At 34.9% G+C, this 20,452-nt stretch overlaps 1 protein-coding gene and 1 long non-coding RNA gene across 3 annotated transcripts; both read right to left on the reverse strand.

Moving 5' to 3' along the window:
* Positions 1 to 1,106: 1,106 nt before the first annotated feature.
* LOC126974752 (uncharacterized) lies at positions 1,107 to 4,484 on the reverse strand. The gene is made up of 3 exons (XR_007731573.1): positions 4,235 to 4,484; positions 2,318 to 2,517; positions 1,107 to 1,156 (listed from the first exon to the last, which is right to left on the reverse strand). It is a non-coding gene; the product is annotated as an uncharacterized LOC126974752 (long non-coding RNA).
* A 4,042-nt stretch (positions 4,485 to 8,526) lies between these two features.
* Positions 8,527 to 19,401, reverse strand: LOC126974722 (tRNA pseudouridine(38/39) synthase). Of its 2 annotated transcripts, none has more exons than XM_050822324.1 (9): positions 19,242 to 19,401; positions 19,039 to 19,166; positions 14,740 to 14,941; positions 13,970 to 14,139; positions 11,758 to 11,960; positions 10,823 to 10,970; positions 10,071 to 10,172; positions 9,315 to 9,559; positions 8,527 to 8,622 (listed from the first exon to the last, which is right to left on the reverse strand). In XM_050822324.1, the coding sequence occupies exons 1-9, from the start codon at positions 19,311 to 19,313 to the stop codon at positions 8,552 to 8,554; spliced, it is 1,341 nt and encodes a 446-aa protein (XP_050678281.1). In that variant the 5' UTR covers positions 19,314 to 19,401; the 3' UTR covers positions 8,527 to 8,551. The 2 variants fall into 2 exon arrangements, with proteins under 2 accessions (XP_050678281.1, XP_050678280.1); XM_050822323.1 differs by having other exon boundaries at positions 10,023 to 10,172.
* Between the last annotated feature and the right edge of the window lie 1,051 nt (positions 19,402 to 20,452).

Consider the following 20,452-nt stretch of genomic DNA (forward strand, 5'->3'; position numbering starts at 1 on the left):
TTCTATAAATCTATATTATCTATGCCCGCGCGTCCTAGACGAGTCCAATTAAATTCCAAACATAGTAGTACTAACATGCCAATCTCATGATATAAAGCGATAAATCTAATCGTCTGTACGTTATACACATCACAGATAAATTCCTGCATTAAATAACCACATGCATCGAATACACGCCGCGTTATAAAATTAATTTATCTATTTTTTTGTAAATAATTTACTTTTTTTTTTTATAAAATATCAATGTTTTAGGCGCTGTAAGCCGCCAACAGTTGCACATCTTAAAATATATAAATCCAGTGTTCTCATGTTGTTTTCCGGTGAACTCTTAACCCCCTTATTCATAATAGTCTGCTAACTTAAAGCATTGCTAATTCTCACTCTGTCTTCTTTTATTGACCTAAATCAGAATGAGAAAAAACACTCCTTAGCGGCTGTTTTAAGTTAGCGGACCATTATTAATAAGGGGGTTAAACTAATGAACGGATTTTAATGGGGATTACTTTATGGAGTGCAGTTTAGTCAAGTCGAGTGCAACTTGAGAGATAGGATAGTTTTTATTTCGATTTGGGACCTATAAATATACAGACACCTTAGCATATCTGTTCTCGGTGAGACGTTCCATGGTAACAAACAATTGTGATTATTTTAGTTCGTTATAATTTGAATGGGTATTTAATCTTTTGTTTCTGGTTTTGTCTTCAATACGGTAAATATAAAAATTGTTAATTAAGTCTGCAGTGAATGAAAATATCATTGCTTGTGGCGGTGGCGTGGGGTGGGCCGTTTCCTTCCTCCATATTATAGGCAAGGTAGGTGATAGCTGTTCTACGCGTCATACTCGTGAATAGACGTTACTTGTGCTCTAGTGGTGTTTGTTATAATATTCGACATATTTTTTTATTCTCTTCTACATAAATACGTTCAGTGATAGAGGAGAAACCATTTTCTTTTTGAGTAACTTGAAAATAAGAGTGTATGTTACCATAAGCTTGTAATTAGCAAAATTCAAATAGAACGTTCGATGTATATAAAATCTGTGCGAGTAAAGTCACGTGACTAGTGTTCATGAATAAAAGAAAAGAAATAAAAAAAAAACTCACCATGTGAACCATCAAGGGTCGCTATCCCCAGCACCAGTTTTGCTCGTGTTAATCTGGTAACAAAATAATTACGATAAGATCAGGGGCGTAGATACCGCCGTATGTGTCGTATCAATTATACGGGGCCCCCCAACGTGCGTAAGCAAAAATTAAAAAATAAGTTACATTTAATAATATAAATTAAACAATGTTATGTTTTTAAAGTGATAACCCTCTCTTCTAGGATTAATACACAAATAAAATTTGAAAAACAAAATTTTATGAACGATGCGGGATTCGAACCCACGACCTCCGGCGTTCCGTGCCGGTGCTCTTACCAACTGAGCTAACTCTCAGGTTGTGGCTTCATCTATAGGATATACTTTACAGTTGATAACCTGCTCAACCCCAATATTTGTATATTAGGAAATTGACTTGAGATGTCGCTCTTGTAAATCTAAACAATTGTTTAGATTTACAAGCGCGCGTACACCTTCCTTAAAGGCCGGCAACGCTCTTGTGATTCCTCTGGTGTTGCAGGAGAGTGTGGGCGGCGGTGATCTCTCCGTGACAAAACCGGTTGAAAAAAAAAATATTGTTGAATACCGAAAATTTCAGAGCATCCGCGTTGAACGCTGACAAATGGTTCGAGCTGACAGTGGTGTACACTAGATCGGAGATGAGAGCATTGAGAGGGCGCAAGAAACTCAGCGAGCTACTTTCTTACTAGCCTGAGGGCGGTCGCTCTATTCCCAATCTGTGGTATCATTAAGAAAGACATTTATTCATCATTATCATTTTTTGCTCGATATAGAGCGGGGGATATATTATGTATTATTGGCAGGCATGAGGAATTGTCTGTAGAATGATAACACAACTCAAATGAGAGTTGAACAAAGCATACAAGAATTTATAACGATACGACACTCGAACGGTTAGCTCAGTTTAATCTTCGTCAGCATAAAATTTTGTTGTTTTTCAAATTTTATTTGTGTATTAATCCTAGAAGTGAGGGTTATCACTTTAAAAACATAACATATTGTTTATGATAACACAAGCCAATGAATATATTGAATAAATATTTTACTTCATCATCAGCCGGAAGACATCCACTGCTGGGCAAAGGCCTCCCCCACAGATTTCCACGATGATAGGTCCTGCTCTGCCCTCAAACATTGTATTCCGGCAATCTTGACAAGATCTTTACTTAACTATAACAAATGATTGGTACTCACCAGAGTAAACTGCAGATTAAGTCGATGAGTGTATGAGATTCAGATTCAATATAATAATACTATTTACTCGATGTTCCTATTGCTAATACTGGCCTTATAACAAACACTATCTATCTAACTACATTCTAAGTTTAATTAAACATTATATCTAACTATTTTATAATATCACATTTTCTTTTTAGCTTCCTATGTCTCGACACCTGAAACAAAGAAATAATTATTATTATTTTGTTCCACTGAATTTGTACATATCATAATTCGAACGAAGTTTCATTATATAAGTGTATTATGTATCTATGGAAATTCTTTATCGCATGTAAATAAGCACAATAAGCTAAACTCTGCCTATGCGTCTATTAGGCAGAGTTTCCATTCAGTTGTGCTTCGACCGCGCTTTGAATACAACGCCAGCAATGACAAAGTGTTCAGTGAAAAACTGGACATATAATAGCATATTCAATATTTAAAAGAATATTATTATATAAGTATTACAGTTAGGTACCTCTTTAAATTAACAAAATTGTGTACTTAACTTGAAGTATTTTGCTAAATAGTTACCCTTCAATTGCTAAAACAAAATGTTCTTGTCTCATGTTCGCGTCCGATCTTCTAATGAGCGTATAGAACACGACTCTGAACATTACTGTCACAAAATAAGGTGTTCATTCGAATGAATATTTTAATGTTATCTGTATAAGTTAATGTAAATGTATATACATCACTGCTCACACATTTTTTGACGTACTTTTAATAGGCGATTGGGAGTGTAATTGTTTTTTGTACATAACACATAGTATTAGATAGTAGACATATGCCACTTTTATTAAAGAAGTGACACTGTCAAATACATACACACACCAATTAAAAATAATTTTAACTTCTAATTTGCGCTGTTGCTACACCTCTGAACAAGAAATTTACCATATCATTATTTGTTTAATTAACCTAATACTTGTCACATACAAGGGTCAAACTGAAAGTTCTTAGAAAATCAAAAACAAATTATACTAGGAACTTACTAGCTGCAGTTTTCCGGGACCATTACAACTTAGGCACTTTCTAACTCTACGGTTTTCTATTCAACGGTGTTACCGAAGACAATTGTGGGCAGTTGTCTCCCCACTTCCCATCAAGCGAATTTCACTATATATATTTAAATTTTTTACACAATATAAGATGTGCCAACTATAATAATATTTCTTTATAAATTTTAATAATTCAGTACTTAGTTTGGCTTGCAGTTTAAAAATTATACTAATCTAATTAATGACACTCTCCTGAATGGTAAGAATTAATAGCAATATAAATAATTCTAGATTTACAGATAAGTGTACTTAAACCATAATGTATATAATAAAAGTGAAACTACCAAGGCAAATATAATAATGTGATAGAAAGAATAATTTAGATAAGACTGTTATCCTGACACCAGAAAAGCACTTTCAGATGTATTGTTATATTATGGATTTATGAAAGTGCATTGGCCTATTTTCCAAGTAAATAAAAAAAAAATTGGGGTTGTACCTACATGGTCTTTGATCTTCATTTACCCCAAGCAGTACAAAATTTAACAAATGTAATGTCTCTTTAAAATTATATTTAATTATAATTGGCCTATTTCGAATTACAAGTAATAGATATTAATTAAAATATTATAGAAAAAATTATTGTGAATTGCAAAAAATATAATCATTCACTTCTGCAAAACTTAGTTGTAATTTGTATAAAATTAATATGTTGTACTGTAAATAGGTGCTTTATCTTTATTCCAAATCATAGCAGATCACAGCGCATATTTGAAACAAGAGTTTTACTTTGCACCAAACAAAGTTTTTAAAAAGTTTCATATTCATATAGAAAAATATTTAAAAACAAGTAAAAGTTGCATGTTAATGATATTATTATAAAACTACTTACATATTTATTATTAATCGAAGGAAATGACTTAGCCTTTCATTTTAATATACATTTTCACAGAAGAATTCACTCAGTTCAAATTTTGTTTATTTGAGTCCACCCAACAAAAGTGTCACAAAAACTAAATAATTTTCCTCGTCGAACTGTCAAAGTCAAACTATAATTACCCTACTTTTCTGAAAATCACACACTCAATTTTATTACATAAAAAAACCGATCTTTTAGAAGAAACTATTCATAACGAGAATTTAAATTTAATTTTGATACTATCCCTAATTTTTGTGTCGAATTCGAGCTATTTGCGCGAAGACACCATTACGTGCCAATAGCCTTCTAATACTGCAAACGTAATCTACACAGAGCAAATCGACGGTTATACCACCCTTTTACCACTGCCGGTTTACATTCAAGCAAATGCGTTCTGGATACCTACATAATAAATAAATTACCGTTTAATAGTTAATACTATAGCATAATTATGTTGTAATTTGTTGGTTATTTCTTCTTTGATTTGATTGAGATCTACCCTTTATAGAAAATAAATTCTATAGGTTCGCTTTATTGTCAATTTATCAGTATACCAAGCCCCTGTTTCTCAGGAATCAAGTTATAAATAATAACGACTGCTGTCCACGAAAGCTGTAATAAGATCTAGCTTCTAAATATTGAATAAAACGTCACATAAGTATCATTTTCAAGTGGGCAAATCGAAAACATAGAGGGTTTTCCCACTGACCTAGAAACACTTAAACTATAAAGCGCCTGAATAATATTGATAGCAAATTGCACATTTTTATAGATGTCTCTCTTTTTTTAGAAGGTATTTAAATTTTTATTTGTTTCATTATCTTTTTTTATTTCATCAGCACATAGCCCTTTGTGTACAAATCACACTCGCACTTGTCCATTATTTATACAGCTTCAAAAGAAGAAGTATTTAGATTAATTTGTTTGTATAACATAACATCGTAACTAACTCCGTCATTTATGTCTACTTTAAATATTGAATTAAATTAAAAAAAAATCCACATTGGTATTTATTAATCCCCTAACAAAACTCTTTCCCTTTTTCTCTAAGATGTTGCACAATTACAAAAAATTTAAGACTGTAAGGGGCGAATGCAAATGTGTAAAACACAGTTGTGCGTGGCTTGGAAAGAAAAATGTATCACACCCCATTCCAAGGGAGCATCTGTTCTGTCCTTTCATGGAAATATCTAAACAGATGCAAAAGTTATGACCTAAGGAGCCATCCATAAAGTACGACACACGAATTTCATGATTTTTTAACCCCTCCCCGTTCTTGTCACAGCTGGTCACACTTCGTCGACCCCTCCTACCCCTTATGTGTGTACATGTGACGTAATTTATTTTATTTTATTGTAATTTATTTGTTTTCAGTCGTTTTGTACTGTAGGTATACATATATTACACTTCACACAATTCGGTGGAGAACCTTCGAGGTATCACCATAGAGGAGTTTTTAGTCGGTAGGGAGTGTATGCGAGCCCGACATATGGGGCATAACTCGGGGCCTAAATACGTTATACCCAAATGTATTTTCGTCCTCTCAAAAAAAGACAAGACACAAGAACCGAATGAAAACTAAAAACGACCGCAGCCGTTAAGTGCGCTTAGAATTTGTATTTGTATATGAAAAGTGCGAAATAAATGATTTTGTATTTTGTTGTATAATACATTTTATCTATAAGTTATTTTTTTATATTAGATGACATCAAAAAGAATTCTAAAGGAATCAATTTTGAGAAAATAAATGCCTTTTATGCCTTTATTATTATTATTTTGTTTCATGATCTTACCAGAGCATATCTATCTATGTTCTTTCTGAAAATTATTATTATTACAATGTGTTTCAATTACCATTTAGTAATTTGAAAAGTTCTGACAAAAACTGACTTTTCTGACTGACATTTTGATAAAAGTCTGGACTTTTTAGTTGATCTCATTTCTCTTAAAGTTTTATTTGCAATTAGTTAATATCTTAGATTAAGGATTGGTCTCCGCTGCGCTCCAACTATATACGCAGGCGTACTCAGTCGCAAAGTTACTACGCCCACATGGGCGTACTCAAGCAAGTCTCGAACAATGTGTGACGTTGACGTGCCACATGTTCTGTTAACCTTTGCTAATAATTGAAACTAAAATGATGGGTTGCGTAGTAAAACTGTACAAATAATACTTACTTCAAGAAATAATAAGATACTGTGATCACATATCACCAGTAAGTATTTTATTAATTTCAATGTAAAATAGCACGAAGCGTATGTTACAAAATTTGAAAGATGCCATTGAGTGTCAAGATGCCACGCTCACAAGCATCTAATAGTTGCCGTAATAAAGAAGCTATCGTTCTAAGGTAGTAGTACGGTATCTAGTTGTAGCGCAGCGGAGACCAATCCTTTATCTAAGGTTAATATGTAGTTTATTACAATATTCCATCGAATTAAAAATAAAATCCGGTCAAATTAAGGAGCCGTACGAAATCCGGACAAGTGTAAAAGTGCGCTTCTGTAACTTTCAGCTTAGCCTTAGAGTCGCGGTGCGAGATAACGCATTAGTCACGTCTAATCAGTGCTCAACACGGTGGCTATTTACTTTAAGTAGCTGGGGATAACGAATTTTCAAATTCAAATATTTTTATTCAAAATAGGATGTGACATCACTTATTGAAAGTCAAAAACTACCACCCATTCCAAAAAGAATGCCTCAGACCTGAGAAGAATGGTGGGAAAAACAAACTCAGCGGGTTTTTTTTTCATCGAATAAATATGTTTACAAAGTAATATTGTACAATTAAACTTATTATTTAATAGCCTGAGGGCGGTCACTCCAGTCCCAATCTGTGGTATCATTAATAAAGTCATTTATGTTATAGTAACCTTTACCACACAAACGTTTTTTAACAATTCTTTTGAATAACGTTATACTTTTGTTTTGAACATTTTCTGGGATCTTGTTGTAAAAGCATATACATCGCCCCACAAAAGACTTACTAACTCGACTTAGCCGAGTAGTAGGCATCATAAGTTTATGTCTGTTCCTGGTGTTAGTTTATGTGCCTATGAACATACATTACATTATCAAGAATATATTGAGAAGCAACAGTCAAGATGTTAATTTCTTTAAATTTTGCTCTCAATGATTCTTTAGGACCTAGGTTATAAATAACGCGAATAGCCTTCTGAAGCACAAATATTGTATTAATATCGGCAGCGTTGCCAATAATCATAAATTAAGATACTGGTTGCTGACACACAGCGTTTGTGGTTTAACAACTATCTGAGTGGTGCTTTGTTTACACAAGCGTTGTGTTAACAAAAAAAACGAGGCACTTGAGCGCCTTAAAGATGGCTGTTTAGTGTTTGTTTTGAAATAGGATTTTCTTGACCCTCCCTAGGCCGAGAATAAAATAGCTCCGCGAGCCTAGTGGGATCCTGAAGACCGTAGAATAAGACGCTACATTTTAAGGCCTTTTGAATAAAACGAATTAATATTAATAAATCTAAATAATATTATAAATAAGTTTTTATACTTTAATTGGTAGAAAAAACGGTTTGTTGCTAAAATTCTTACATAAAAAATAATTATAGATAAAAACACGTTTAAAAGATTTTAACGATGTCATTGTTTTTATCAACAAAAAATTAACTGCTATAACTTTTTATATCCACCTTTCTCAACAACTCTGATATAATTTATGAAAGAGCAGCTGATTTGTTACCCGTATCGTGCAATCTTATCTTAACAATAAAATCTACTACTCCCAAATAGCAGTGTCTGAAGACGAAGGTTTTCAACCAGTGTGTGTTGCCAGTGATGACTTACGGTACGCAGACGTAGTCGCTAACTATGGGCCCGATGAGAAATCCCATGGTCGCTTAGAGGGCAATGTAGAGGGCTATACTCGGAGTGTCCCTGCAAGATCGCATCAGAAATGAGGAGATCCGAAGGAGAACCAGTCATCGACATAGCCCAAATGGTTGCGAAACTGAATTGGCAGTGGGCAGGGCGCATAGTTCGACGGACAGCCGTTGGGGTAGAAAAAGTCCTCGAATGGCGACCACGTACCGAAAGACGCAGTGTTGGCAGGCCCCTGACAAGATGGACCGATGATCTGGTCAAGATCGCCGGAACACGTTGGACTCATCCAAGGGCAGCGCAGGACCGATCGTCGTTGAGATCTTTGGGGGAGGCCTTTGTCCAGCAGTGGGCGTCTTCCGGCAGATATGATGATGGTGGCTCACAAATATTGTTAGCGAAATAAAACACAGTTCAAACAACATTATTTTTATTAAATTATAATTTATTCTTAGCATCAACAATTTTCCTCTTTTTCTTATAATATTCAATCTTCTCTTCTAAGCTCGCTGAAAACATTGAAAAACAATATTAAAGTATAGCATACTTATATTTTAATGAGATATAATAAGTTTTCGTCAGATGTAAATAGAAATATATTTATTTACTATAAGGAGCAATAACGTTCTATACATATGGATATATCATTCGCAGTCTGATAGCGGAACGGTAAAAGTGTGCTTAAAAACAATGTTAACGTTAAGTTTATTTTATTCGTATTGGCATTCGTATTCGGGTTGGCAAAAAGCGTAAATAATTTAGTAAAACGAACGAATATTTTTTCATTAAATATTGTACAATTAGTGACAAGTCTCCAGACAATATCCGCTTGTCAGAATGGGACAGATAAAAAAACACAGGGAGAAATGAAAACTATAGAGTCGCTCTTTGTTTAAAGGCGCAGTGAACAATGAATAGAAAGTCATTGCCGATTGAGTCGCTTTTTTTTAAAGGCCCTTAGAACTCTATTGTATTTATAACAGACCTTATGGCAAAATGCTATGACTACAAGAGGGAAGGTTATTTTTGCTACTTTTCTGTCAAGTCGCAGAAGTGAAGGAAATTATTTTAAAATATCAATTTGGATAATACAGATTTAATTAAATATTTACATTTCAACTATTCATGATTTATGCTGAAAAGGAGGAGAGGAATTGATCTAAATTATTTATTTAAGAAGGCTTTAATAAAAGACACTCACAGCATTTCTCCCTTTTCAGCAACGGCGTATAAACCCTTGGCTTCACACCTTGTAACAAGCAATCCGTATACGCCTGTACTGTACTGCCATCTCTTTCCTCAACATCACAGTTCATATCTTCCCTCTCACCCACACCAATACATCTATCGCTTTCTTTCATATCGCTAGCCGAATTTTCTATTTTCTCAATTTGCTTTGTGTAAATATCTTCTAATTCCTTTATACAGTCTTTAATCATTGTGGATCTGTGGAGGAGAAAATACAAATACGTTTATTTCTCCTAATATTATGGAGTAAGTATAGTTAAAATAGTATAGTAATATGTAATGAGTCAAGTGAGGTGAGCAGCGGGTGTCAGAGGTGGTGCTTGTATAGCGGAGTGAATTATGAGGCGAGTAGAGAGAGGGGGGAGAGGAGAGGAGAGGGGTGGCGAAGAGTATATAATGTCTTGCTCGGGATTAAATTAATTATTCTAAGTTGTTCGTTGAACACTTTGTCACTGCGTGGCGTTGTATTCAAAGCGCGGTCCAAAAACAGCTGAACGAAAACTCTACCTAATTGACGCGTGGCAGAATTTTGCTTGAGACAATTTTTGAGCGTGATTGTGAGTCTATTAATTGCTTATTGTATGTCAATTGCTTTTTGTCATAAAATAAAATTTCGTATTAATTACTTAGTTACATTAAAGTAGCAGTGCCGAGGACTTACTTCACACTATAAATAGTCCATTCGTTTTGTAGATTTCCAATAACAGACCTTAGTTCATTATTGTCGTAGACCCAACAGCTGTCATCCACATTGTATGTGCATTTGAAGAGGTTCAATGGTATATGCAACGCCATATTATACTGCGGTTTACTGCAAAATTCAGAACATATTATGTTGAAAAAGTACTAAAAATATGTTTATGAAGAAATATATGTTTAAAATTATATCCATTATTTTTTATTTTAATATTTAAAAAAAAGCCAACAGTTAGCTACTAACATAATTAATTCGAGCTAATAATAGGTTTCCACATGTACATATGAAACACATTTAAAATTATTAAATTTAACATATTAATTTGACAATCAACGCAAGTACAATAACAATATTAGGTAAAATAAACCATATTATTTAGAAAAACATCACATAGTTTACTGCATGACTGATGAGCACAATTAGAAATTGGCGGGAGAAGTTCCACTTTAAACAACAAATTACGTGAAAGTATGCGGTAGATGAATGACAAGGATCGTATATGAGCCAATCAGCACTTTGTCGGCTCTGTGTGCGCATCAGAACGACCAATGAAAAGCGCGCTCACGACACGTGCCAGTATCTGTACAAGGACAGATCCCGTAAAATTAAGTGTAGACAGGGGGAGAAGGTTGGCTAGTAAACCTGTTATAGTTGTTTTTTGTGCAGATTTTCAAGATGGTTCTTCTCTCGAGTCCAATCCTTAATAAACATTTTAAAGAAACGATATTTTAACGATTCTGTCTGAATATTATCTGACTTTCTACCTTGTATGCGTCTCAACATCTAGCAGCTCGCTGATGACTCTAGGATGCTCCTTCCCCTCACCAATGAGGAGCAGCACGCCCATGATGCATCGTATCTGGTGCCAGAGGAACGCGTTGCCTTCGATAACCAGCGCGTGCATTGACCTAACTTTGAAAATATGTTTTCAATGCGAATATCAATTAAAATGAAAATATCTTTTATTTGACAGTGCAAGGGAGCGTTCTGGTTACCTGGTCCTAGTTTCTCAACAATAGAAGAATCACAGGAGAGTTGCCAGCCTGTATGTAGTAATTACATTGAAACGCTTATAAAGGAAGTTCATTCCACAAAATGCAAAGCTAACAACAAGCTCGCAACAATCCTTGTGTTGTCCTATGTGTCTTTCTAATGAGCTCGGACCAATTATTACACTGGACGCTTATATTTGCTTTAAATGGATGCCAATTGTTTATCATGTGCATATGTCACTTCTTTTTCTTCGTTTAGAATAATATCAGCACTAATAATTTTCCGGCGAATAAAAGCTACACATGACATATTTTCACTTATTCAATAGATTTTCAACAAAACCAATGAGCAGTGCGACTTGCCAATTTACATGAGCTATGAGTGGCAACAACTCAAAGCAAGCTATAGGTCCATCTAGTGTAATGGTTGGTCCCAGTTCTAAGTCTTCTGTTGGTTTAGTCGAAATGGTGTCAGTTTACTCCATCCTGGGAGCTGCACATAAGCACACGACCCTTCCGGCTCTGGTCATTGGCGGTGATCACTCGCATCGTTCTGAATTTTTGCCGCTCAGGATTTTTGGGTTTTTCAAGCGGTACTTCATTGTAATGGGCCGGGCTTATCAATTACCTGTATCAGTTACCTGCCTAAATGGCATTAAATATGCAACTGTTATATATAACAAACATTTGTTTGTAACTAAACTTACCTTCAGCACTATCATCGATTGGAATAATATCAGCGCTAATAATTTTCCGTCGAAACTCTGTGACGCCATTGCCGACGTCCATTTTGCAAAGATGGCGGAAGTCGTGCGAGCCAATCAGAAGCGAACACGCCTCGCGCATGGCGGCAATGTTCAGCGACGATTTTGGAAAATAATACTTATATTGACGCTTTTTACAATCGAATCTACAAATAAATAACTACATTAGATGATTTCTTGCTGTTACTTACCAAGCAAAACTGGAGCATGAAAACATTTTATATCCTGGTTTTTAGTTAATAGCTTGTTGCCTAATTATTGTGGACAGCAATCGTATAACTTTTTAGGCTATATATTTTTTTGAAGTGTTAACTTCGTTTGGCGTTAACACTTTATTTCGTAGGTATTAAGCTGATCCGATACGCTCTGAGATGAAAGGCTCGATCGGGTGAACTCGGTACCGCCGAGTGTACCCGAGCGAGAACCATACAGACAGCTGCTCTTCGCTGTTGTGTCGCTGTGTTTAGTATATATTCAATTGATACGTAATTTTTTCTTCTCAATTTTAGTTATAACAAACTCATTGTATATACATATATAAGAATTATTTGTAGAATAGGAAAACAAAAATAAATAATTGATTTATAATATAGAATTAAATAAATAATAACTATAAAATATGTTTCACGCAGCATACAACGGCACTTTTTGGTAATAGTATATTTAATATAGCTCCTCAGCTATATAATAAACTACCAGCATCATTAGCGGACCAAAACTTAAATATTAACTCTTTTAAAAATAAAATTAAGGAATTTTTAATGACGAAGAAATATTATTCAGTTAAAGAATATTTAACAGACATGAATGTATAGTCATTAGAATAAGTTCATTCAGATATTTCAAATTAACATTTTTAGTAAGCAAATTTTTATTTTTCACATTTTTATAATATTATGGTGGATAGACTTTTATGAATAATTTGGTTTTTATGTTGTATGTTTTGCACGGTAAACTTAGAGTAAGAATTGTAAAATATTATTTTTGCATGCCTACCCGGCAGATTGTTAGCACCTATGATTATAATGTAACACCAATGTACCCACTCAATCTATGCAATTAAATGACTTGATTTGATTTGATTTGATTTATAATATCTGACCTGTTTCTCATTTATTCTACTAATACGATCCATAATACTACATTATACATAAATATTTACATAATATGATTGCGATTGCCAATGAAGTTTTCGCTTTTACCGGCACACACTATTTTTATATAAATAGAAATATATGCCTAAAAGCCTTCTGAACTACTTGAAAGTAGATTTTCTACTCGCTTTATACAAGCTTCACCTGTACGTATATTTGTTTGTAACCGTCTCATTTAGGCGGGATTTTGATCCACTTTAAACGGCCAGATTTAGATTTTAATTTAAAATACAAATAATAGTTTTTTTTTTATATGAGAGGGGGCAAACGGGCAAGAGGCTCATGGGATGGGGAGAGGTGAGGCAACCGCCCATGGACATTCGCAACAACGGGTTGTCAAGAAATGCGTTGCCGGCCTTTAGGGTGGGAGTATGCTTTTTTCTTGAAGGTCCCTAAGTCGTATTTGTTCGGAAAGACCGCTGCCGGTAGTTGATTCCACAAAGTGGCTGTGCGACGCAAGAAATTTCGAACAAAACGCGCGGTTGTGGAATGCCAGACGTCAACATGATGCGGATGGTACTTTGCACGTAATGTCCGGTGGTAGAATTCGGCCGCTGGAATCAACCCGAACAGCTCCTCTGAGCACTCCCCGTGATAAATGCGGTAGAAGATGCAGAAAGAACCCACATCTCTACGCAATGCTATAGAATCAAGCCGATCGGAGATTACTTGATCGTCGATGATTCGAGCCGTTCTTCGTTGTATGCAGTCAAATGGAAGAAGCTGGTACTGGGGAGCACCCGCCCAGAGGTGAGAACAGTACTCCATGTGAGGCCGAATTTGCGCCTTATAAAGTTGCAGGCAGTGGCTTTTAGTGAAGTACTGTCTCGCTTTTTTAGTTTAAAAAACTAAAAAAATATGCTTTTATTAATAAACTAAACTAAAAAGTAGGAATTATTTTCTATTATTGGTACAGTTTTTTCTATAAAAAGCGTGTTTTTTAGTTTTTTTTTGTACTTCTATTTATTGATGCCATCAATAATATATTACGTAAATATTACCTGGCACTGAAATCTTGTTTATCATCAGGTATCGGCATCCAAGACACTGCCCTAATATCTTTCGGTAGGAGACGATTTAATATTTTGCAATATGGCATCTCTGTCGCGAGACTATTAGGTTCATTTTGCTGTGGCGGTGGATGCTTGCTTCTTACTTTGATAGAAATAACCTGCAATAAAACTCCTAAACGTGTTTATACAATACAAGCTTCTAATATTACATTATGAAACTAGTGTGCTATATAATTGGTAAGAACAATCGAGGTGTTTTAATGCGTAATTGATACGCCCTGCCCATTACAATGCAGTGCCGCTTGGGGTTCTTGAAAAACCCAAAAGTTCTGACCGGCACTACAATTGCGCTCGTCACCTTAAGACTTAAGATTTAAAGTCTCATTTGCCTAGTAATTTCACTAGCTACGGCACCCTTCAGACTGAAACACAATAATGCTTACACAATACTGCTTCAAGGCAGAAAATGCCCCATTGTGGTACCCAGAATTTAGCCGGCTTCCCGTGCAAAGGTGGTACACTGGTAAATGTCCTTAGTCGCCTCTTACGACAACCTTGGGCCTTGGACTTCCCTATTCTTTTTATACCCTGGAGAAGCACAGGGCAAAGTGGCCGAGTTAACTCACTATTGTCACATATCACTCACACTTTCATACATGTATGAAAATATCATGTACCTTTTTTAATTGTACACAAGTGTCTTTAAACTATTTGCGGTGATATTATTTGACTTAAAGTATAAAATTTAAAATAAATACCTGGCCAAAAGCACTGACTCCTTTGTCTGTGCGGCCACACCTGTGATAGTCCGAACTTGGTCGATCCTCAATCAGACAAGATTTAATCAATGCATTGAACAAGTGATGTTCTATTGTTTGTATGGAGTCTTCCTGCACCGCAAGCCCTTGGTAATCCCATCCGAAATAGAGAAAGCGAAGAAGTACTTTACGGTAGTGACATCTGTAAGGGGAATACACAGAGGTGAGCTGTTAAATTGCTATAATTAAAGATTTTAGGTAGCATAAAAACTACCATCTGTCTACCAATGACATAAATATTTCAAGGAAACTATTATCGTACCATTAACAACTAGACTCCCAAACGCTCATTAAAAAGTCGTCAAAAAATTTCAGAGGGGCGTTGTATGTACGTTTTTTTATGACAATAAGGGACGAGACGAGCGGGACGTCAGGTAATTCAAATGATGGTAATTGTCTTTCTATCTCATTCCTCCAACGTTAAATTTTATGAATTTTGTCTGTAAATTTTAGTGTCACTTTTTCGTTTCATCACCTTTCAAATCTCAACGATGCATAAGAAGTTTCCACCTTAAGAAACTGTTTTAGTTACATGACAGCCCAACAAAAGAGTCAAACTACTCACTATGGAAGGCATGCAAAAACTTTAACCGTCCTGCGTTCCACAAACCCCCCCTGCGCACACAACTTGGAAATTGGGCAAGGACCCCACAGGATAAGGCTGATGCATTTGCACGACATCTCGCCAAGTTTTTAAACCTCACGATGCCAGTTCAAACGTAGATGAATCCGACATTGACTCCATCCTCAATCAGGACCATCAGCTCGATCTGCCGTTGAATGGTAGCACCGGGAGACTTGTCCAGAAGCATAAAATCTATGGTCAACAATAAGGCACTAGGGTTTGACCTTATTGATAAAAAAGTCCTGGAAGAACTATCGTGTAAGGGAATAATGTACCTCATCACTTTTCAACGAAATTCTGCGAGTGAGATATTTCCCAGACTTGTCGAAAGTCTCCCAGATCATTAAAACCTGGCAAACCTGTCCATGAAATTAACTCATACAGACCCATTAGCCTATTACCGATTCTCTCCAAGCTATTTGAAAAGATTCTACTCCAAAGACTTAACATTGTCCTGAAAGAAAAGTCGATCATTCTTGACCATCAATTTGGCTTTCGGAAAGATCATGCCACTACAGAGCAAGTCCACAGGGTGACAAGAGTAATAAGAAAGGCCTTCGAAAAAGAATACTGTGCGACAGCCTTTCTTGACATTCATCAAGCCTTTGGCAAGGTCTGGCACAAAAGGGCTGCTTTGCAAAGTAAAATCCCTTGTACCAAATACATACTTTGGATTGCTTAAATCATATCTATCCAAAAGAATATTCCAAGTCAGAGAAAACGAGTCAACATCAAAATTGTACGAAATCAATGCAGGAGTGCCTCAAGGATCTATACTTAGGCCAGTATTGTACTCTCTGTTTACATCCGGCCTTCCAAAAAGTCAAGAGTTCACTGTTGCGACATATACAGATAATACGCCTTGCTCGCCACGGATGCGTGCCCAGTACCAGTGACCTTTACACTTTGTAAACAGGACTGTCCACCAGTAACCCTAAATGGTAAGAAACTTGCTCAACAAAACTCTTTCAAATACCTGGGAATGTACCTGGACCACAGACTCACTTGGAAGAAGCATCTACAAATTCAAATTTCAAATATTTTTATTCAAAATAGGATTTATAATCACTTATTCAACGTCAAAATCTACCACCCATTCAAAAGAGACTGCCTCAGACCTGAGAAGAATGGGCGCAAGAAACTCAGCGGGCTTTTTTTTATATAAAATATGGATTACAATGTAATATCGTACAATAAACATTAATAATTAAAGAGCCTGAGGGTGTTCGCTTTAATCCCAGTGCGTGGCGTCATTAAGAAAATCGTTTATGCTATAATAACCTTTCCCACACAAACGTTTTTTAACAATTCTTTTAAATTTCGTAACACATTTGTTTTGTACATTTTCTGGGATCATACTGTAGAAGCATATACATCGCCCAACAAAAGACTTACTAACTCGACCCAACCGAGTAGTAGGCATAACAAGTTTATGTTTGTTCCTCGTGTTAACATTATGAATGTCACAGTTTCTAGAAAATTCCTCAATGTGCTTATGAACATACAGAACATTATCAAAAATGTATTGAGAAGCAACAGTCAAAATGTTTATTTCTTTAAATTTTTCTCTTAATGATTCTTTAGGACCTAGGTTATCGCGCGAATAGCCCTCTTCTGCAGCACAAAGATAGTATTAATATCGGCCGCACTGCCCCATAACAATATACCATAGGACATGACCAACAAAGAGAGATCAAATCAACTTGAAGTAGAAAGGACTCTATTGGTTAATGGGTAGGAATTCAAAACTATAAATTGATAAAAAGGTTCTTATATACAATGTTATACTGAAACCAATCTGGTCATACGGAATGGAACTATGGGGTTCAGCATGTGCCTCTAATGTAATGATTATACAAAGGGTGCAAAATTATATTCTGAGGCAAATCTCTAACGCACCATGGTATATCACAACAAAAGAGATTCATTAAATCCTACAACAGTCAATGGTCAACGAAGTAATTAAGAACTGCAGATCCAGATACAAGTTACGACTTCAAAAACACCCAAATTGTCTTGCAGGACAGTTAACTATACCTGCAACAACTCGTCATCTGAATTAACGTAATGGTAAATTTGACTAGCTAGCAGCCAACAATAGAATAAGGCTGACTACAATTTATACGAAAGAGTGGGCTCCATAGGGAGTATCAGCACTGTACATGCCATACTGTCAATAACTCATCTGCTTATAGTCCTCATGACTGATCGCAAGATACAATAAATACCAAAAAAAAATAATTTTTTTTTCACATTTAACTGCAGTGATAATTCAAGTAGATTTAATTCTGTGAGACTGTATTTACCTACTATTCTAACAACTGAATAAAAATAATTATTAATTGTTATACGATTTCAAATACTATTAATTTTGTTGATAACTTCAATTTGTTTTTATTGTGTTGTATAGCATAACATTGTGTACCGAAGTGGGCACTGCTTGAGTTAATAATAAGTACAAAAATACTTTTCTTCAAATATTAAACTTTCCGGATTATTGATTATACAAATGACTCATAGCAACAAATAGTCCGGATTATGGTGTCTCTATTGCCTAAATAAAAATAAAGTAGTACTTTTTCAGTGGACAAGGAGAATAGTACAACGGCTGCAGAAGAGATAGAAAAGAGTGAGAGGAAGACATACAAAAAGATGGGAGAATCCAAAGAATTAAAAGATTTATTTATATTATTTTTACTGCATACACTGATGCTACGAAAAATAAAGAAAATAGTAATTAAGTTTAGTTTTCAGCTTTAAAAATGTTCAATGTTCTCAGAAGTGACCTTTTTGTTAATTATTCTATTATTATATTTATAATTTTCTTAATTGTACATATTCTTAAGTAAGTATCCATTTAATAAGGTTTTGAAAATAGCTAAATAAATATATTTCTCCTTTCATTAATTGATTTTGAAATGGTCTCATGAAAGCCAAATGTGAATGTAAAAAGGGTGCATGTATTACAGAGATATTATACCACACATTCAGCTATTTTGTAGATAAGCCAAGGGTCAATTCAGGGACTCATTTTCTGATATATATTTCTTTTGAAAATTTTACAGTATGCATATGTATGTATGTATGATAATAAGAGAATCGATAAGCCCCTGCCCATTACAATGTGGTACCACTCAGCATTCTTGAAAAACCCAAAAATGTTAAGTGCCACTACAATTGCTTGTCACCTTGAGACATAAGATGTTAATTCTCATTTGCCCAGTAATTTAATTAATAATCTAGTCGGCATCCTGTGCAAAGGAGCCTGCCACTCGAATTTACTGAAAATGACCATGAGAAAATCTGGTATCTACTAAAATATAATATTATACTTGTTGGTATCCAAAGCCAAATGTGTTTCTGAATGCTCAATGCAGCTGCAATTAGTCATGTGAATTATGTTAATGTTACAAGTTGATGAAGGAAAATACTTAAGTAGTTATAATATTTACTTTAGATGTAATATAATATGATACTCTACTTTTTACAGATAAAGTTGGCAACAATAGTTGGGTCCGCAGACGATTAATAAATGATTAATAATACTGTTCATTAAATATTCTACATGGAACATAATGCTAGAACCCAAGAATTATAAAAATATATAAACTTACTTGGAGAAATCAAATTTTTTATGTCCATCATTTTTTTGGTTATCACCAGCTTCCGATAAATTTTTACTGATAATATTCTTTAATTGAACATTGTGGGCTTCAAGTTGTAAAATTCTGTCGATTAGTTCCTGTAAACATTTTAATTAATGGAGCAAATTATAGTACAGGTTATAAATTTATATTTAGTCTCTTTATATCTTTACCTCTTTTTCTAAGCTAATTAGCTCTTCTTTAGTTGAATTTTTTATTTTACGTTTTGGTGGTACTTTCTCCATTAGAACTTATATAATTGTAGCAATAGTTGGAAATTTGAAAATGTATCAAAATAAAGGTGTTTCTTGTTGTTGTTTATAAACAAATAAACCCTAGATAAAGAATTTAGTTGCATTGGATGGAGAATTACTGACAATTGACATTACCATTATTACCATTAAAACGCATAGAGTATAGACGAGCTACAAGAGTTTTTGGGGTGTTTGTTTAATATTTGATTTTTTATCAAAGTTTTATTTTATTAGTTTTATATATGATATGGCCTTACTCTTGGCAGATTATAGTGGTCATGTCCGTCTCATTGTACCTAGATAAAAATTTTTCGCCATCTTGCAAAAGTTCCTTAGCCGCAACAATCACTCGACAGTTATTATTATTTTCTATATAAGGATGACATGTTTTTGACGTTGGCTGTGTTTAGGAGTCATAGCAGCGGCCCCGACACTAATTGAAGTACCTGGTACATGAAGAAGTATCGACGAAAGTCCCGTCGTACACCAGTGCCCTATACCGTGCCCAATCCCCAAGGTCATTCTACCAGGACGATTGGCTTGCGGCGGGAAATAGATACTATTTGGCTCTCAAATAGTTGGTATATTAAGAGCGGCAAATGCCCTGTGGATAACTTCATTAACTCTGGCATGACGACTATATGCTCTGCCGTTTTTTAAGGCGTCCTTATATATAAAATCTGATAGAATGACCAATACACATCACACAGACACCACGTCATACACTCTTGCAAACATACAACTTTATACTGACTCAAACATGCATGCATAGATGCACACATAAAGGCATAAAAGTAGGTATTTTCTCAAAATTGAATCCTTTACAATTTATTTTGATGTCATTTCTAATATACTAGATACTACTACCGCTTCGGAAACAAATGGCGCTCTGAGATAGAAAGAAGGGGAACAAGAAACTCTCCCAGCATTCTTATATAAGTAATTTTATTTTGAAATAATACTTATTTCAATATTTGTTAATAATGAAACTTGTAGTAGTTTAATCATAAAGAATTATTATAGCCTATGATCCGACCGCTCGACTCTACAGGTACGTGTTTTTTTGATGAAACTAATTTTAAATGAACGTTTAGGGAGTATGCAATGTACTTATTAGCGATAGATTGCCC

Source organism: Leptidea sinapis, chromosome 33 (genome assembly GCF_905404315.1).
Source record: "Leptidea sinapis chromosome 33, ilLepSina1.1, whole genome shotgun sequence".
Lineage (NCBI taxonomy): Eukaryota > Metazoa > Arthropoda > Insecta > Lepidoptera > Pieridae > Leptidea > Leptidea sinapis.